The sequence below is a fragment of the Plectropomus leopardus genome, chromosome 6 (genome assembly GCF_026936395.1).
Source record: "Plectropomus leopardus strain MGB_pleo_1.0 chromosome 6, ASM2693639v1, whole genome shotgun sequence".
NCBI lineage: Eukaryota > Metazoa > Chordata > Actinopteri > Perciformes > Serranidae > Plectropomus > Plectropomus leopardus.
This window is the reverse complement of record NC_142181.1, coordinates 33,052,744-33,074,217: the sequence shown is the minus strand read 5'-3', so window position 1 is coordinate 33,074,217 and position 21,474 is coordinate 33,052,744. Positions and strand designations below refer to the sequence as shown.

At 35.9% G+C, this 21,474-nt stretch overlaps 1 protein-coding gene across 1 annotated transcript in view; it reads left to right on the top strand.

Moving 5' to 3' along the window:
* klc3 (kinesin light chain 3) overlaps positions 1-21,474 on the top strand; it is a 47,788-nt gene that overhangs the window by 3,861 nt on the left and 22,453 nt on the right. Inside the window, exons 3-13 of the mRNA XM_042486945.2 lie at positions 196-261; positions 690-854; positions 3,594-3,669; positions 5,306-5,451; positions 5,626-5,708; positions 6,283-6,370; positions 7,354-7,455; positions 8,798-8,971; positions 9,284-9,383; positions 10,103-10,283; positions 11,741-11,807. Of these exons, the coding sequence (XP_042342879.2) occupies positions 196-261; positions 690-854; positions 3,594-3,669; positions 5,306-5,451; positions 5,626-5,708; positions 6,283-6,370; positions 7,354-7,455; positions 8,798-8,971; positions 9,284-9,383; positions 10,103-10,283; positions 11,741-11,807 (1,248 nt within the window). The remainder of the gene's footprint in view (positions 1-195; positions 262-689; positions 855-3,593; positions 3,670-5,305; positions 5,452-5,625; positions 5,709-6,282; positions 6,371-7,353; positions 7,456-8,797; positions 8,972-9,283; positions 9,384-10,102; positions 10,284-11,740; positions 11,808-21,474) is intronic.

The following is a 21,474-nucleotide window of genomic DNA, read 5'->3' as shown; positions in this document are numbered from 1 at the left end:
CACACACACACACACACATACAGACACGTGCAAAAGTGCAAATATACTTACACATGTTAATAAGTCTATAATAGTTCTGCCCTAAGGTAAATAAAATAATATTTTAAGTTGGAAAATATGCCTTAAATCGCTTTTCATGTTAGTTTGATGTCTGAGGTGTCTCTGATTTGTACGTCATGCTTGTCGTCCCTCAAGGTGATGATGGCATTGTCGGCTCATCTGGGTTCACTGGAGGCAGAGAAACAGAAGCTGCGTGCTCAGGTGAGTTTTCACAGGAAGTTTTTTTTGTTTGTTTTAAAGAGAAGAAGGAGAGAAGAGATGATGAACAGATGGGAGGTTTTCTGACACTGTTTTTTTTTTAACTCTATGAAAGTGCTGTATGAAATTAAACATGACTCAGCAAACTGACTGTTAAATCCTTTTTTATGTTTTCTCTTCTACTCATAACCCCCTTTCACGCCTCTGTCCTCTTTTACTCTGCCTCTTTCCACATCTCCAACTACTCATTCCTCTCTTCCTTCTCCCTTTCTGTCTTTTCTTCTCTCCACCTGTCCATTCCCTCTCTACACACTTTCTACATCATCTTTCCTTTACTTTTACCCTATTTCTCTCTTTCTCTTTCCTACATTCTTTCACCTCCCCCTTCCTTGTCATCTCTACCTTCTCTTTCAACCTGTGCTCCTCCTCAGGTGCGTCGTCTCTGTCAGGAGAATCAGTGGTTGAGGGACGAGCTGGCAGGCGCTCAGCAGCGACTGCAGGACAGGGAGCAGGAGGTGGTCACACTGGAGGAGCAGAACAGACACCTGCAGTTCATGTCGTCCATACGCAAATACGACATGGAGGAGCCACAGCTGGTGAGGAGACGACAAACTCTGTGTCTTTGTGTCTGTGTCTGTGTGTGTGTGTCTGTGTGTCTGTGTCTGTCTGTGTGTGTTTGTGTGTGTGTGTGTGTGTGTGTGTCTGTGTGTGTTGGTTCAGGAAGAGTTTGCTATCCTTACGTCACCCCCCAACTATATATTAAAGTATCACAGGATCAAATGCGTAGAAGTCTGCTCTTTCTTTAACCCCTTGAAGCATGGCTTGTATCGGGATGTTCTGTGTGTGTATTCAGGGAAATCAGGCTGGAAATACAAACCTGATCTGACTCAAACCCGAAAAAGTTTTTAGGTTTTAAATCTGCAAGAGGTTTAAGGCCTGTGAGTTTTAATGCCTCCGGTTCAGCGACAGCCATCATTCATGTGAATGCAACATCTCAAAAAGGGAATTTCCTCAAATCTGACACAAATGTCAAAAAAAGAGACTAGAATTTGGTGGTGGTCACTGTGACCTCATAAAACGTGTTTTTGACCATAACTGAAGCACTCATAGGCTAATTATGAATTTCACACAAATGTTGAATAGATGTAATGATGTGCTGAAATTATATATCCAAAAATCCACCTCTTTAAAGATAAAATGAAATGTTATTTTCTGATTGTTGTGACAATTGTCATTCATTGTGACAACGATTACCTTCACATAAACATACTCACAACTTCATCTTCTTCTTCCTCTTCTTTGTCTTCGTCTTCTTCGTCTTTTAAGTCTGAGCTCTACTGTGTCATCATAATGTTGCATAATGCAAAAACACTTTTCTGGCCTCTATTCAGCGTCATAACTCAGGAACAGAGAGGGATATATTTTGTCAGAATCTGAATTGGTGATGCTAAACTGTGCTGGTTCTTCTGTGCTGCCAGAGGGAAGATCTCTGCGAAGCACCCATGTTTTAGGATATTTAGCTTCTTTCCAACAAAATCCATATTTGAAGCATTTTCAGCTGTCCCGGCTACATATGAATCTGGACAAACATGGATGCAAACTATATTTGGTTAACACATGCAACAGTATGTAGGTATATTTTGGTCTGATGGTGGTTTTGTTGCCCAACGGAAACATTTTCAAAAAAGCTCCATAAAGCTTGTATCCAGGACACTCACTGAAACACTTCACAGAAAGTGCAGTGTATTGCTGCATTTCTGATCCCAATCTACCTCAGGTAATGTCTTACTTATTATTGAGTCAGCTTCAGTTTAATTGGAGCTTTTGTGATCAAAAGGCGCGATGTTAGGCCATTGACAAGAGTTGGGATTTTTACACGTGACAAACACACAGTTTTTTCACTCCATTTTATAAGAGTAGGCTACAGTCACACACTTTGCAAAGCCATTGGGTGTTATATATATTTCTGTTATATGTGTATCCACTTACTGAGCTTTGTTTTTTGTTGTGACCAAAAGGCACAATGTGAGGCTATTAAGAAGAGTTTGGACACTTATTGCAACAAATAAATACCTTTTAATATTGTTAGAGTACAGACACACATCCCACAAAGCTACATAAATCACATATGAATGTAAGTACTGACAACATGTTTTATTAAATTAATAGTAATAGACAGGACTTATATAGCGCTTTCTAGGTACTCAAGATGCTTTACATGAAATGCAAAAATTAAAACAAATACAGATGCAAAATACAGAATATAAAATACATGAAAAGAACAGATACACATACAAGAACAGAGTACAAAAGCAAGGAGGTTATGGCAGTTCAGATTTTGCGGAGGCAGTGGGAGACAGGTATTATAGGCTTTTTGATTTTTACATTTATTTTTAAATAAGTGGAGTGAGTCTGAGTTGCGGATGTTTTGAGGGAGTTCCAGAGGGTTGGGGCTGCAATGGCAAAGGCTCTGTCCCCCAAGGTACGGTGCTTAGTCCTGGTGATGGGGGTCTGAAGGTGGGCGTCAGATGATCTGAGGTGGCGTGTGGTGGAGTGGTGTAGTAGAAGGTGAAGCGAATTGGGTGCTGTATGGGGAGCCAGCTAGAAGGATGGGTGTGATGTGTTCTCTGGAGCAGGAGCGTGTGAGCAAGCGGGCAGCTGAGATCTGAACATACTGTAGTTTTTGGAGGTCAGTGGAGAGGAGGCCAGAAAGGATGCTATTGCAATAGTCCAGTCTAGTGGTTATGGAGGCGTGAACAAGAGTTCCTGCAGCGGAGGAGGAGAGGGTGGGTAAAAGACATGCAATGTTACGGAGGTGAAAGAAGGACGTTTTGGTGATGTTTTTGATGTGAGATTTGAAGGAGAGTGGGATCCAGGATGATGTAAACTAGAGGGGTGGGTGTGACTGTGTGGCCGTAGATGCTAAGAGAGAAGTCCTGGGAGGAGGGATTTGGGGCCAGTTATGAACTTTTCTGATTTATTGCAGTTGAGTTTCAGGAAATAATTACTTCTAGGTCTTAAAATAGATTCTGATTTATCATTATATCCTTTGGACGTTAACCAGTATGGCCTTGAAGTTGCCATTTTAAATTTCATTCTAGGCTGTATTAAAAATGTCTTTAAAAAAGTTCAATTTTGAGAACCCTGGGGGGTACCCTGACTTAAACGTTTCGCACAGTTTGATTATTTGTTAGTATAAAAGTATTAATCTGTTAGTTTCAAATCAGAGTTGTCTCCCTCATTATATACTGTACACATTGAGTAAAATTGAAAATATGATGAGAAAACTTATCTGCAGTTCCATCTTTGCTGAGTGTATTTATTTATCACTTCAGGATGACAAAGACACATCTTCCACCAAGGAGTCTCTGGATGACCTCTTCCCCGCCGAGGACGAGGAACAATCACAGAGTAAGACTTTAATGTTTCTAACAGAAGTATACTGCTTGCCTTCAGTCATTCACAGTATAAATGTCCCATTGGGCTAAAAGTTAGGTTGAATGTTAACGGGTAAGCATCAACTTCCAGTCACCTTGTTTTTTATTAGGATGGTGTAAGTCTCAAAAGCTCAGAGAATAAAACTCCAATGTACTGCATGGGTAGAAATAGTGCTAGGAAAATGTCTCTCACGCATGATGTTTATGTGTAAATAAATTACTTAATAGTGACAAGACTGAACTGGAATTGAACCCAAATGCACGACACCAGGTATCAAAAGTCAAAAAACACTTTATTTTTAAAGGCAGCAGTAAAGTCTTTACAAAGGCAGAAGCAAAAACTCAAAATCACTCCAAAGAGGAAAAGTAACAAAAAAAAATCTCTCAAAAGAGGAAACAAAGTATCAACAAAAAAATCACTCAAATGAGGTGGAAGAAAAAACTCGAGTTTACAAAGTATCAAAGGAAAATAGGTTTCAAACCTGAACAAAGCAACTGAGCGAGGAGCAACAAAAACTTGACTTGGACATTAATAAGGCGCTCGTTCACTGGCAGACGAGACAAGACAAACGGAGACGCGGACTATATATACACAAGGTAAGGGGAAACAGGTGGAGACAATCAGGGTGGGGTCGACAATCACACTGGCGGGAAAACACACAAAGGGAGGAAGTAGGTGACCTGAAACGAGAGGAGAGTTAGGATTTCAAAATAAAACAGGAAATCACAAGACAACATAGACACAAGACAAAAAACAATTTAACATAATTTCCTTGACATGACAAATAGAGGTGTGCTACTGAGTTCTCCCTCAATAAACTCAGAGTGTAACTGTGTTGCTGCTGCTTATATTGAGTAACAACTCTCTCACTCTCTCAACACACAGCAAAGACATTTCACGCTGTGTGTAAAATTTTAGCATCTACATCACATGCAGTGATAATGAGTTTGCACACTGGGGTTCTCTTCAGAGTATCACATGATTTTAATATGATTCATTCATATAATTACATTTGTTGTTTAACCCGCTTTAATATTAAACACACTCATATCGCTCTGCACACAAAATGCACTTTTCAAAATCAAGCTTTAAAAATATTATACCATTATAGGATTTTCTACTTTCATTGAGCTGCTTTGTTAACCAACATCAGTTCTAATTAATCCCTTCAATTACCAGGTTTTTGTCATGATGCCACTATGTTTTTAGATTTAAAAATAAATTAAAAAAATAAATAAATATATATATATATATATTTTCACTATATTACATGCAAAGTAGATTTTTTTCGATTATCACAGCCTGGAATATGTCAATGATTTGCAGCACCTTTGATTGTGACAGTGCATCGAGTGGAAATAGCATGTGTTTTGTCCAAATGCCAAGTATGGTAAAACTTACATCATCAGGTGGGAAATAATAAAAATGACAAATTCCAAGCTAAATGCCCAGAGTGATACCCAGAAATAATACAATAGTTCTTTCATGAATTAAATGTTACTCGTGAAAATGTTACTTGTTGAACTGCTGCTTACATCAAGTCGAAGCTTGTATTAAAAAAAAATCCTCTTTTCATTTCTTGTGTATTTGTCTGTTTATTGCCAATCAGTGTCCCAGCCTCACCACAGCAGTGCAGCAGCTGCAGCCCAGCAAGGCGGCTACGAGATTCCCGCGCGCCTTCGAACACTGCACAACCTGGTCATCCAGTACGCATCTCAAGGTCGATACGAGGTCGCTGTGCCGCTCTGCAAACAGGTGAGAGGGGCCGTCTCTTCCAACTGGTCCCACTGTGCACTGTCTTGTAACTGTTTCTGTTTTGTTCCCATAATAATCTGAGGCCCAAAATCAAGTTTTCCCTGCTTCTCTACTGGTAAATGTAAATCATTCTTTACAGTTGCCTTAAAATGCTTTATTTTAATTGCTCAACAGGCTTTAGAAGACCTGGAGAAGTCCTCAGGCCACACCCACCCAGACGTAGCCACCATGCTGAATATACTGGCGCTGGTGTACAGGTGAGAATAGTTACCATGACAACAACACAACAAAAAGGAAAATTTCTTTCAAAAATTAAATGACTTATATCCTGGGTTTATCCATTTCCCAAATTTTCAAAAACGACCCTATATATGTGGGGAGAAAAGTCTGAGTAAGAGAAACAAGCTTGACGCTAAATGTTTCTGTGTAACTAAAACAGCATGTATATAATATGTCTTAAATGTATCTCTGTAATGTATTTCTTCATTTAATAATCTGTTATTTTGCTTTGGCAACAATGATACAAAAACATTCATGCCAATAAAGCAGATTTGAATTTGAATTTGAGAGACAGAGAGAGAGAGAGATAGATATATAGATATTTGTGGTGTTGAGGGCAGCATTATTACAGCAGATTATTTCTTACGGTAGATTATTTCTTACAACTTTGTTTACTGGAGGTTCAGGTTGTTAGGAGCTCTAAAAATGTCTCCATTTTCTGTTCACAGCGCTGGATAATGTATTGCATAATATTATTTTGCTGAAATATGTGTATTCACGTGTCAGCTTATTTTGTGGTGACAAAATGCGACATCATGTTTTTCTCTACAGAGACCAGAATAAATACAAAGAAGCAGCCAACCTACTGAACGACGCGCTGGCGATCAGAGAGAAAACTCTTGGAGTGGACCATCCAGCTGTAAGTTAGCCTCCTTCAATAAACCAACTGCAGCCTGACACACCTTTGAAAGGAACAATTGAATGACATGTTTTATTGCTCTCAGTTGATTTTCGCTAACCATTTCATTTTATCGCTATGTATAAGTGAACTGAAATCATTTTTTTGCACCAGTGTTTAGTCTCCTGGGAACATCTTGTAGGCAGGCTGTATTGTAACTGTTGTCTGAGCTTCTGTCCTTGTTTGTCGCCGGATGCCTGGAGCTCTTTTGTAAATGTTCAATGTTTCACACTGGTCTCTGTCAATTTTCTATAAGGGAAGATATAAGGGGGCACAACTCTGGAATAGTTATATCCAAATTGCACTTCAGTCTACTTCTTCAATTACATATAAAGGCTCAGGACCTGTCTGATGAACCAGACTTTGACTTAACATTCTTAACTGTTCACATGTGACTTCTTTTGGCTTCCTGTCCCTCTCTCTTTTGTTAAATGTTGACTTATCATAAATGTGCTTTTGCATTTTGCCTGCACACACTCTCATTCACGCTCATGCATAAACATATACACTGACACATGTAGACAAACGAACTTAGGTTCATACACACTCAGTACATTTATTTTATTTTATTCTTGTGTTTTTATTTATTTATTTATTTTATTTCCCATTTATTTTATGTTCTCTGCTATATAATGTAGACATTGTTATTGTACTTAATTGATCCTATGCCTGCTTGATCTGATTTCTTAATCTTGTAGGATTCTTTATTTGCTTTTGTAATATATTTTAAGGTGAGATTCTCTTATAAGCCTGAAGGGATTTCTGTATCTCACCTGCACAATCTGCTTCTATTTTGTTGATGTTTTGCTGTTTTGTTTTTAATGTGCAAAAAAAGTACATACTAAATATTAAAATGATATCCAGAAATATTGTTTGTTTTTAAGGTTGTTTAATGTCACACTTCCTGAGTTGGTATGAAATGAACATTGTGTGTTTTTGTGCAGGTCGCAGCAACACTCAACAACCTGGCAGTGCTTTATGGGAAAAGAGGAAAATACAAAGAAGCTGAGCCGCTGTGTAAAAGAGCTTTGGAAATAAGAGAGAAAGTAAGAGGGCACACATTTGTATAACTACACTTATGAGGATCCTCAGAGTTTATGCAATTTCTTTTCTTTTATGCGATACTAACTATTTGACATACCATACGGTGACATTTTTTCTGTCCTACTATACTCTTACATTTTTTATGACACACTACACTATGACTGGTTTTGATGACTGACTATCACTTCTTAGTGTGATTTTTGACAAAATTCTTTACTATGATTTTTTACCATGATTTCTGACGACAAACCATATGACATTTTTATGTACGATACTATGACTTTTTTCAAATGATTTTTTAAGACATACAATACTAATACTTATATGACATTGTTCAGAAGTTTTGACAACATACTATACTACGACTTTTTTGTGAATTTTGACAACATCCTGTGATTTCTGATGTGATTTTTGCCCTGTGACTTTTTTTTCATATCATACCTTGAAGTTTTTACCATACTATAGTGTTTTTTCATGATTTTTGGCAACATATTATACTTTGGCTTTTTTTATGACATACTATGATATTTTGACGACATACTATAATGTATATTTATATAATGTATATTAATTTCTGATGACATTCTGTACTTTTTCTGTGACTTTTATTTGTTTTGACAACAAACTACTAGAACTTTGTTCATGATTGTTGACAACATATAATATGAAGTTTAAAGGTGATTTTTGATGGCATACTATACTGTGACATTTTTTCATGTTTTTTGGGGACATACTATACTATTTTGTTCCTATGTGACTTTTGATAACATACTATACTTTGACTTTTTATGTGATCTTTGATGACTACTTTTTTCATGATTTTTGATGACATACTATACTATAATTTTTTTTCATGATTTTTGACAACATAGTTTACCTTCACTTTGTTTTGGAATTTTGAAGACTTACAGTACTATGTCTTTTTTCCTTGATTTTTTACGACATTTTATATTATGACTTTTTTTCATGATTTTGACGACATACTATACAATGACTTTTTTCATGATTTTTGCTATACTATAATTTAAAGTTTTTATTACGTCCAATACTTTAATGTTTTTTGTGGTAAACTAATATTACAGTCCTCATTGCATAGTATACTCTGACTCTGACTGGATACTATACTTTTACTTTTCACGACTTACCATACTATGAATTTTTTACATGACATACAACCAATACCATGAGTAGTTTTTCACAGTGTTGTATCACTATCGTTACTTCAGTAAGAGTCTGAATACTTCTTCCAGGATGCATTTATCATTTATTACACAGTCATTATTATAGAAAAAAATATTTGTTCTGTCCTCTCACAGTGTTCTTTGTGTATGACCACCCCCTCAGGTTCTCGGTACAGACCACCCAGATGTGGCCAAGCAGCTGAACAACCTGGCTCTGCTGTGTCAGAATCAGGGGAAGTACCAGGAGGTGGAGCAGTACTACGAACGCGCTCTGCACATTTACCAGAGCAAACTGGGACCAGATGACGCCAACGTGGCCAAGACCAAGAACAACCTGGTGAGAGGAAAACCTTGATGTACAAGAAAATGTGACATTCTGTGTTTTTTTTTTTACATTTCACTGTGATTCCCCCCTTTGTTCTTGTTATGCCCACTGAGTTTATTTCAAATTACAACGGGTTTCAAATTTCAATACATTATTGTCAAGGCTGTCAAGGTGATGACAAATTAAAAAGTCTGAAACTCTGCTATTGGAACTACATCATATTTTCCAATATGTAAAATACAATATGTATAATATTTTGTCTTTTTATTCTCACTCAACCTCTCTCTTTCATCCACTTGTCCTGGTTCTTTGTTCTTTTCTCAGGCATCATGCTACCTTAAGCAGGGGAAATACAGACAAGCTGAGGCTCTTTACAAAGAGATCCTGACCAGAGCGCATGAAAAGGAGTTTGGATCTGTAGAAGGTACAAAACTAAATTTTCATCAGTAACAGGCAGAAAGTAAAATTCTAATGTTAAATTGCACAAGAATACTGAAGGAAATATTTGTATAAGTTTTAAGCTCACGATCCAAGAACAATACCTGTGTTCTTCCCCAGTTATCCTGTTGATCCAGGTCTGTACTCTAGACTGTTTTGCAGCATTGGGATGTAATAAATTTGTTCATGCAGAAGTTCTACATCAGCAGTTACAATATGCACTTTTGAAATCAGAATCGCCTTTACAAACAAATGTACTCATTTTTTTTTTTGCATCGCTTTAAATGTACTTAAACATAAATACATATAACACCTAGCGACAAGGACAGCACAGCAAATAATGGTAATAATAATAGTAAAGCAATGGCAGGGCTATTATGTACACAATTATGGGAAAGAAAGGTTTTTTATATAATAATTTGTAAATATATATAAAAAGAGCTAAGGACCAATGATAAAAATGCATGGTCAAGTGTTTTGTAAGGTGTAAACTCTAAAAATAGTGCAAAGAAATAAACACAAAATGGACATAGATGAACTGGAGGATAATGTATAAAATGCACACGAATTCTTGTCTGTATGCATAATGATAAATGCATGATTAGGTGAAAAGAACACCAACACAGAGAGCTTGTTTTCAAAAACTGCATGTTCATACATTGCTCTATTACTGTTTGTCATTCTGCCTCTCCGTCCGTCGTGCAGGCGATGGTCGCCCCAGCTGGTCAGGAGCTGAGGACGGCACTTCAGGACAGGATGGACTCAGTAACCTAAAGCGCAGTGGTTCCTTCACCAAACTGAGAGAGTCGATACGCAGAAGCAGCGAGAAACTGGTCCGTAAGCTGAGAGGGGTTGGATTGGAGGAAGCGACCCCAAGGAATGCTGGGTAATATTCTGTAACAAAGGTGTTAATCTTCCACTGTGACGAGTTTTTTAGTTTTAGTTTTTCATTTAAACAACATCAACACAAATTGACAAGAGGAAAACAAACAAACAAAAAAAAAAACAGAAACAGCACAGACCAAACAAAAGCACAGCATCATCTCTGGCAGAGCCAGAGTAAAAGAAACAAAAGCCCACTCCCCTCATCTACGTGTTACAGTTGTAATTCATTGAGAAAGAAATATGCGCAATACAAGATTGACATGAGATGTACATGCAGAAAGCACATAAGATCAGCATAGCACAGTATGTGGCTTCTATGACGTGTTTAATCCTTTTATAAAAGACTAAAACTGATTCCAGGCAAGCACATGTGATCCTCTACAATTATGCAGGTTGGTTATCATTAACTCAAATGGTGCATTCTCTGTCATTAACTGAACCTAGTCTCTATATTCAGGTCTGGCTTGACTTTTCCAGTAGCAGAGGATTACCTTAGCAGCTGTAATAAAACCTGTGAGGGCTAGAGCAAATGCTGGATTTGATATGTTAGGTTATGACCTGTCTCCCAAAAGGCAAAGTTGAACCACTTCAGGAACAGGTGTACCTAGCCACTCTCGTATTGTTTTGATTATCTCTCTCCAGAAGGGCAGAACTAAAGGGCAGGCCCACACTGCATGGATAAAGGTGCCTTCCTGTCTTTTACATTTCTAGTATTGATTATTTTCTAATAAACCCACTTTATGAAGACAAACAGGTGTAATATAATATCAATGAAGTATCTTGTAGTGTAAAAATGTTCCCTTGCACTTCTCTTGTAAACCAGCCTGCACTGGAGATGATCCTTGCCCAAGAATCTTTATCATTGCTGAAATTTAAATCCCTCTGCCAGATAAGTCTGAGGTTCTCGCAGTTTCCATATATTGAGTTAGCAATTATCTTATAAAAGGTGGAGGCCTTGTGATTAATTTTAGGCAGTTTAAAGTATTGCTTTAACATATTATCCTCCCCAGGCAACTGGTTAATTACATTCCCTAAAATACTCCTTATGTGTAAATATCTCCAGAAATCTGATTTATCGATTAGGTTGAACTGTGCACTGAGTTCTTCAAAAGATCTAAGTATTTTATCGTCAGCAAGATCAGCTATATTTCTTATACCACTACACAACCAGGAGTGCCAACAAATCACTTTTCCCACTTTTACTGCTGGGTTATTCCAAGGTGAAGAATATACTTGCCTATATTGTGAAATCTTTAATAATTTGCAAAGTTTAGTCCAAGCATTCTTTGCCATTGTGAATTTAACAGTAGTTGATTCTGGCAGCAGTGCATTTTCCTGAATAACCTTTTTTTCCTAAGAAATCAGTCAAACTGAACTGAGGACATTTTTTGTGTTTAGTGGTATAATAACAGTTTATGAAGATTGGGAGTTCTTTATGGTATTGTGTCCTTTTTTCAGGATGAAGAGGGCAAACTCTCTGAATGTGCTAAATGTTGGAGCCAGGGAGAGTCAGGAGGGCGCCCAGGTGAGCAAACTGTTGGTGACTGAGTGTTTTAACAGTGATCAAAAATCATTAAATAAAGTCACAGTAAAGCATGTTGTCAAAAATGAAGAAAAGGCCATTGTATAGTAAGTGGTCAAAACTCATGGATAAATGTTATAGTATAGTATGTCACTCAGATTAACCACAAAAATGTCATATGACAATATGTTGACCAAAATCATCATGACAACATCATATGTCATCCAAAACCATGAAAAAACTTCCTAGTATTGTATGTCCCCAAAATCATGGAAAAATGTCATAGTATAGTGTGTTGTTCAAAATCATGAAAAGTCATAGTGTTGTATGTTGTCCACACCATTAAAAAACGTCATACGATACTATGTCCTCCAAAATCATGAAAAACACAGTAATATAGTTTTTCATCAGAAACCATGAAAAACTTCAACTTCATAGTATAGTATGTTGTCCAAAATCGTGGAAAAATGCCGTAGTTATAGTATGTCGTCCACAATCAACACAAAATAGTCTTAGTATTTAATGTCGTCCAAAATCGTGAAAGGACGTAATGATTTAGTATGTTGTCCAAAATTGTGAAAAACTGCTAAAGGAACCGCAAAGGAAATTTAGTTAAATTTTCTGAAAAACATGGACACCAACATCAGCGCAAAAAAAGCAAAATCTGACGTAAATGACACAGTGAGGCAACTATCTGATGAATAACCCATTACTGTTAAAATACAAACTACATGGATTACACTAGCTAGGAGTAGAATTGAATCAAATCGTTATTAGAATAAGTTAGGCTATTTTCAAAATTAAAATGATGGACTACATATTTATTATTCACAATATGAAACGGAGAAATAAAACTAAGCTCATTAAGACCATTTCATGACTCAATTATATATATGAAATTCATGATTTAATTTCATAATGGGTCTATCCATGTCCTCTGTTATTTCTTGAGTTATTATTATCCATTCTCTTCATATCCCACACATGCGTAGCCTATAAGGCGGTCTGTCGCAAATTTCAGTTGCTTTATTTTATTTTATTTTTTTTATCAGTTTCTTAAAATGTTCTGGCTCGCCATCTGATTGTTAAGAAAAAAATTGTCCCAAGGCCATAGAATAATATGTGGTCCAAAATCATTAAAAAACGTCTAAGTATAACTGTAATATGTCATTTTTTTGACATGTCAAACTTCCCTTTTTTCACATACTATACTATGGTGTTTTCTGCCATTTCTTCAACATGTTAAGTTATGACGTTTTTGGACGTTTTTGGCCTTTTTACCCACTTTGTACACTATGATGCGTCTCTACAAGCTATAATATGTCATTTTCAGCCATTTTTATGACATGTCAAAATTTGACGTTTTTCGACATACTGTACTATAGCATTTTTGGTAATTTTTTCGTCATGCTAAATTATGATGTTTTGGGCCTTTTTTTCCACTTTGTATATACTATGACGCGTCTCTACCATCTATAATATGTCGTTTTCAGCCATTTTTATGACATGTCAGTTTTTTGTCATACTATACTATGGCATTTTTGTTCCTTTTTTTTGACATGCTAAATTATGACGTTTTTGGCCTTTGTTTCCACTTTGTATACTATGATGCGTCCCTACAAGCTATAATATGGTGTTTTCAGCCATTTTTATGACGTCAAAATTTGACATTTTTCAACATACTATACTATGGCATTTTCGGTCATTTTCTTACTTGCTAAATGATGAAGTTTTTGGCCTTTTGTGTCCTTTTTTCCACTTTGTACATTATGACACGTCTCTACAAGCCATAATATGTCGTTTTCAGCCATTATTATGACATGTCAAAATTTGACATTTTTCGACATACATACATGACATACATGCATTTTCGTTTTAATTATGACGTTTTGGGCCTTTTTTGGCCTTTGTTTTCCCTTTGCATACTATTATGCGTCTCTAGGCTATAATATGTTGTTTTCAGCCATCCTCATGACATCAAAATTTGATGTTTTTCGACATACTATACGATTGCATTTTCTGTAATTTTTTTGAGATGCTGAATTATGACGTTTTTGACCTTTTGTGGCCTTTTTGTACACTTTGTTTATGATGACGCGTCTCTACAAGCTATGGCGTTTTCAGGCATTTTTAGGACGTCAAAAATTGATGTTTTTTATATACTGTACTATGGCATCTGTGTTCATTTTTTTGACATGCTAAATTACGATGTTTTTGGCCTTTTTCCCCACTTTCTATACTATTACGCGTCTCAACAAGCCATAATATGTCGTTTTTAGCCAATGTCATGACATATCAAAATTTGATGTTTTTCGGCATTTTCGTTCATTTTTTTGAAATGCTAAATTATAACGTTTTTGGCCTTTTTTGGCCTTTTTTTTCCACTTTGTGTGCTATGACGCATCTCTACAAGGTGTATTATGTCATTTTCAACCATTTTTATGACATGTTAAAATTTTACGTTTTTTGAACTTGCTATACTATGACATCTTCGTGCATTTTTTTGACATGCTAAATTATGACGTTTTTGGCCTTTTGTGGCCTTTTTTTCCACCTTGTTTATATTGATGCATCTCTACAAGCTTTCATATGTTTCCAGCCATTTTTATGACGTCAAAATCTGATGTTTTTTGACATACTATACTATGACCTTTTCGGCAAATTTTTCGACATGCTAAATTCTCACGTTTTTGGCCTTTTTACCCACTTTCTATGGTATGACGCGTCTCTACAAGTTATAAAATGTTGTTTTTACCCATTTTTCTGACATGGCAAAATTGGCAAAACATGGCAAAATTTGATGTTTTTCGACATACTATACTATGGCATTTTCGTTCATTTTTTTAACATTCTAAATTATGACGTTTTTGGCCTATTTTGGCTTTTGTTTGTACACTTTCTATACTATGACACGTCTCAACAAGCTATAACATGTCATTTTCAGCCATTTTTATGACATGTCAAATTTTGACATTTTTTGACATACTATACTATGACATTTTCTGTCATTTTTTGACATGCTAAATTATGAAGTCTTTGGCCTTTTTTGGCATTTGTTTCCACTTTGTATAGTATAACACGTGTTTATAAGCTATTACATGTCATTTTCAGCCATTTTTGGGCCGGGTCAAAATTTGACATTTTTGCCATAGTATAGTATGCGATTTTTGGCCATTTTTTCAACACCCTAAATTATGACCTTTTTGGACTTTTTTGGCTTTTGTTTCCACTTTGTATACGTTGACGCGTCTCTGTAAGCTATAATATGTCATTTTCAGCCATTTTTGGGAGGGGTCAAAATTTGACATTTTCCGCCATAGTATAGTATGTGATTTTTGGCCATTTCTTTCAACATGCTAAATTATGAGGTTTTTGGCCCTTTTTGGCCTTTGTTTCCACGTTGTATACATTGACGCGTCTCTACAAGCTATAATATATCATTTTCAGCCATTTTTGGGAGGGGTCAAAATTTGACATTTGCGATTTTTGCCCATTTTTTCAACATGCTAGATTCGGACCTTTTTGGACTTTTTTGGCATTTTTTTCCACTTTGTATACTATGACACGTCCTTACAAGCTATAATATGTCATTTTCAGCCATTTTTGACACAGGTCAAAATTTGACTTTTTTTTTTCACCATAGTATAGTATGTGATCTTTGCCCCTTTATTTCAACATGCTAAATTATGACCTTTTTGGACTTTTTTGGCTTTAGTTTTCACTTTGTATACGTTGACACGTCTCTACAAGCTATAATATGTCATTTTCAGCCATTTTTGGGACCGGTCAAAATTTGACATTTTTTGGCATAGTATAGTATGCGATTTTTTGCCATTTTTTGATCATGCTATATTATCACCTTTTTTAGCTTTTGTTTCCACTTTGTATACGATGACACATCCTTACAAGCTATAATATGTCATTTTCAGCCATTTTTGGGACGGGTCAAAATTTGATGTTTTTGCCATAGTATAGTATGCGATTTTTGGCCATTTTTTCAACACCCTAAATTATGACCTTTTTGTACTTTTTTGGCTTTTGTTTTCACTTTGTATACGTTGACACATCTCTATAAGCTATAATATGTAATTTTCAGCCATTTTTGGGAGGGGTCAGAATTTGACATTTTTTGCCATAGTATAGTATGCAATTTTTGCCCTTTTTTTCAACATGCTAAATTATGACCTTTTTGGACTTTTTTGGCATTTGTTTCCAGTTTGTATACTATGACACGTACTTACAAGCTATAATATGTCATTTTGAGCCATTTTTGGGCCGGGTCAAAATTTGCCATTTTTGCCATAGTATAGTATGCGATTTTTGGCCATTTTTTCAACACCCTAAATTATGACCTTTTTGTACTTTTTTGGCTTTTGTTTCCACTTTGTATACGTTGACACATCTCTATAAGCTATAATATGTCATTTTCAGCCATTTTTGGGAGGGGTCAAAATTTGACATTTTCCGCCATAGTATAGTATGTGATTTTTGGCCATTTCTTTCAACATGCTAAATTATGAGGTTTTTGGCCCTTTTTGGCCTTTGTTTCCACTTTGTATACATTGATGCGTCTCTACAAGCTATAATATGTAATTTTCAGCCATTTTTGGGAGGGGTCAGAATTTGACATTTTTTGCCATAGTATAGTATGCGATTTTGCCCTTTTTTTTCAGCACCCTAAATTATGACCTTTTTGGACTTTTTTGGCTTTTGTTTCCACTTTGTATAGTATAACACGTCTCTACAAGCTATAATGTGTCATTTTCAGCCATTTTTGAGATGGGTCAAAATTTGACATTTTTCACCATAGTATAGTATGCGATTTTTGCCCATTTTTTCAACATGCTAAATTATTAGGTTTTTTTTTTTACTTTTTTGGCCTTTGTTTCTATTTTGTATACTATGACACATCTCTACAAGTTATAATATGTCATTTTCAGCCATTTTTGGGACAGGTCAAAATTTGACATTTTTCGCCATACTATAGTACTGCGCTTTTGGCCATTTTTTCAACATGCTAACTTATGACCTTTTTGGACTTTTTTGGCTTTTGTTTTCACTTTGTATACGTTGACACATCTCTATAAGCTATAATATGTCATTTTCAGCCATTTTTGGGAGGGGTCAAAATTTGACATTTTCCGCCATAGTATAGTATGTGATTTTTGGCCATTTCTTTCAACATGCTAAATTATGAGGTTTTTGGCCCTTTTTGGCCTTTGTTTCCACTTTGTATACATTGATGCGTCTCTACAAGCTATAATATGTAATTTTCAGCCATTTTTGGGAGGGGTCAGAATTTGACATTTTTTGCCATAGTATAGTATGCAATTTTTGCCCTTTTTTTCAACATGCTAAATTATGACCTTTTTGGACTTTTTTGGCTTTTGTTTCCACTTTGTATAGTATAACACGTCTCTACAAGCTATAATGTGTCATTTTCAGCCATTTTTGAGATGGGTCAAAATTTGACATTTTTCACCATAGTATAGTATGCGATTTTTGCCCATTTTTTCAACATGCTAAATTATTAGGTTTTTTTTTTTTTACTTTTTTGGCCTTTGTTTCTATTTTGTATACTATGACACATCTCTACAAGTTATAATATGTCATTTTCAGCCATTTTTGGGACAGGTCAAAATTTGACATTTTTCGCCATACTATAGTACTGCGCTTTTGGCCATTTTTTCAACATGCTAACTTATGACCTTTTTGGACTTTTTTGGCATTTTTTTCCACTTTGTATACTGTGACACGTCCTTACAAGCTATAATATGTCATTTTCAGCCATTTTTGAGACAGGTCAAAATTTGACATTTTTCGCCATTGTATAGTATGTGATTTTTGGCAATTTTTTTCAACATGCTAAATCATGAGGTTTTTGGCCTTTTTTTGGCCTTTGTTTCCACTTTGTATACTATGACACATCTCTACAAGTTATATATCATTTTCAGCCATTTTTAGGAGGGATCAAAATTCGACATTTTTCCCCATATTATAGTATGTGTAAAAACTATTCTGACTGGTTGAAGCGTAATTGGCCCGCTGCAGGGTGTCCAATAAGAACTTAACCAGATGTCTCTGCAGTCCAGGCAGATTTTTATTGACGTTTATGTGTGGTTCTGAAATATGAGAAAACAATAAAGAATGTACATTAAAACGTGTCAGCACAATAATTACAGCATAATACTTACACAAGCCACGGTATGTCAATGTACACAGCATTGACATTTACTCTGTATACACACATATCCAAGATAGGCATATAGCTGTAATAGAAATAAGATTTAGCTACCACAATGCCACTACAGTGTGAACAGTGATATGAACCTTTAATATGTCACGTGTGGCTGCGTGTTGCCAGCGGTGCCTGTCTGTCTCAAAACTGCTTATGCATGGACGCCAGTAATTAGGGCTTTAAACCTAAGGAAGCATACAAATATGGCTTTACAACTGACTTCATGCACAACTTCTGTCAATCTAACCACATGATGTCAGGAATAAACAGAAACGAAACACAGAACCGTATTGTTAACACAGAGCTGGATAACAAGTCTCTCTTCCTCATTATCACGTTGTCAACATACACCGAAACGTTGCACACAGCATGCTACTCACAAACTTAATAGCAAGGCAAGTAGATTCACCATAGCGATAGAACAGTCTTAAGATACATTTTGGGTTAAACACACAACTGCAAAAAGTCCAAAATGGGAACATCAAGACGTAAAAGTCCATTAACGGCTGTTGCGGTCCTCCTCTGGCTCTGCTGGAGTGCAGATGATGAGTAAGAGAGGAGATGCGCCAAGTCTCATCACTGATTGGTCGAGGTCTCTCTCTCTCGAGAGAGAGAGTGAGAAAGTGAGGGTCCAGGCCTTTTTCACAGTATGCGATTTTTGGCCATTTTTTCAACATGCTAAATTGTGACCTTTTTGGACTTTTTTGGCATTTGTTTCCACTTTGTATACTATAACATGTCTCTACAAGCTATAATATGTCATTTTCAGTCATTTTTGGAAGGGGTCAAAATTTGACATTTTTTGCCATAGTCCATCCATCCATCCATCCATCCATCCGTTTTCTTATGCTTATCCGGGGTCGGGTCGTAGGGGCAGCAGCCTAAGCAGGGAAGCCCAGACTTCTCTCTCCCCGGCCACTTCGTCCAGCTCTTCACCATAGTTTCGCCTTAGTATAGTATACGATTTTTGGCCATTTTTTCAATGTGCTAAATTATGACCTTTTTGGACTTTTTTGGCTTTTGTTTCCACTCTGTATACGTTGACACGTCTCTACAAGCTATAATATGTCATTTTGAGCCATTTTTGGGACAGGTCAAAATTTGACATTTTTTGCCATAGTACAGTATGTGATTTTTGGCCATTTTTTTCAACATGCTAAATCATGAGGTTTTTGGCCCTTTTTGGCATTTGTTTCCACTTTGTATACTATGACACATCCTTACAAGTTATAATATGTCATTTTCAGCCATTTTTGGGACAGGTCAAAATTTGACCTTTTTTGCCATAGTACAGTATGTGATTTTTGGCCATTTTTTTCAACATGCTAAATCATGAGGTTTTTGGCCCTTTTTGGCATTTGTTTCCACTTTGTATACTATGACACATCCTTACAAGTTATAATATGTCATTTTCAGCCATTTTTGGGAGGGGTGAAAATTTGATATTTTTCACCATACTATAGTATACGATTTTTTGCCATTTTTTCAACATGCTAAATTCGGACCTTTTTGGACTTTTTTGGCTTTTGTTTCCATTTGTTTCCATTGAAGCGTCTCTACAAGCTATAATATTTCATTTTCAGCCATTTTTGCGACGGGTCAAAATTTGATATTTTTCGCCATACTATAGTATGCGATTTTTTGCCATTTTTTCAACATACTGACTTCTGACCTTTTTGGACCTTTTTGGCTTTTGTTTCCAGTGTGTATATGTTCATGTGTCTCTACAAGCTATAATATGTCATTTTCAGCCATTTTTGGGACGGGTCAAAATTTGACATTTTTCGCCTTAGTATAGTACGCGATTTTTGACCATTTTTTTCCCAAAATGCTAAATTATGAACTTTTTGGACTTTTTTGGCTTTTGTTTCCACTTTGTATTGTGTAACACGTCTCTACAAATTATAATATGTGATTTTCAGTCATTTTTGGGATGGGTCAAATTGACATTTTTTGCCATAGTATAGTATGTGATTTTTGGCCATTTTTTCAACATGCTACATTATGAGGTTTTTGGCCCTTTTTGGCCTTTGTTTCCACTTTGTATACGTTGACACGTCTCTATAAGGTATAATATGTCATTTTCAGCCATTTTTGGGAGGGGTCAAAATTTGACATTTTCCGCCATAGTATAGTATGTGATTTTTGGCCAATTTTTTCAACCTGCTAAATTATGACCTTTTTGGACTTTTTTGGCTTTTGTTTCCAGTTTGTATACTATAACACGTCTCTACAAGATATAATATGTCATTTTCAGCCATTTTTGGGACGGGTCAAAATTTGACTTTTTTTTTCACCATAGTATAGTATGTGATCTTTGCCCCTTTATTTCAACATGCTAAATTATGACCTTTTTGGACTGTTTTGGCTTTTGTTTCCACTTTGTATACATTGACACATCTCTATAAGCTATAATATGTCATTTTCAGCCATTTTTGGGACAGGTCAAAATTTGACATTTTTCGCCATACTATAGTATGCGCTTTTGGCCATTTTTTCAACATGCTAAATTATGACCTTTTTGGACTGTTTTGGCTTTTGTTTCCAGTTTGTATAGTATAACACGTCTCTACAAGCTATCATATGTCATTTTCAGCCATTTTTGGGAGGGGTCAAAATTTGACATTTTCCGCCATACTATAGTATGCGTTTTTGGCCATTTTTTCCACTTTGTATACTATGACACGTCCTTAAAAGCTATAATATGTCATTTTCAGCCATTTTTGGGACAGGTCAAAATTTGACATTTTTCGCCATACTATAGTATGCGCTTTTGGCCATTTTTTCAACATGCTAAATTATGACCTTTTGGACTGTTTTGGCTTTTGTTTCCACTTTGTATAGTATAACACGTCCTTCAAAGCTATAATATGTCATTTTTCAGCCATTTTTGGGACAGGTCAAAATTTGACATTTTTCGCCATAGTATAGTATGTGATTTTTGGCCATTTTTTTCAACATGCTAAATTATGAGGTTCTTGGCCCTTTTTGGCCTTTGTTTCCACTTTGTATAGTATAACACGTCTCTACAAGCTATAATATGTCATTTTCAGCCATTTTTGGGACGGGTCAAAATTTGACGTTTTTGCCATAGTATAGTATGCGATTTTTGGCCATTTTTTCAACACCCTAAATTATGACCTTTTTGTACTTTTTTGGCTTTTGTTTTCACTTTGTATACGTTGACACGTCTCTGTAAGCTATAATATGTAATTTTCAGCCATTTTTGGGAGGGGTCAAAATTTGACATTTTCCGCCATAGTATAGTATGCGTTTTTGGCCATTCTTTCAGCACCCTAAATTATTACCCTTTTGGACTTTTTTGGCTTTTGTTTCCAGTTTGTATGGTATAACACGTCTCTACAAGCTATAATATGTCATTTTCAGCCATTTTTGAGACAAGTCAAAATTTGACATTTTTCGCCATACTAT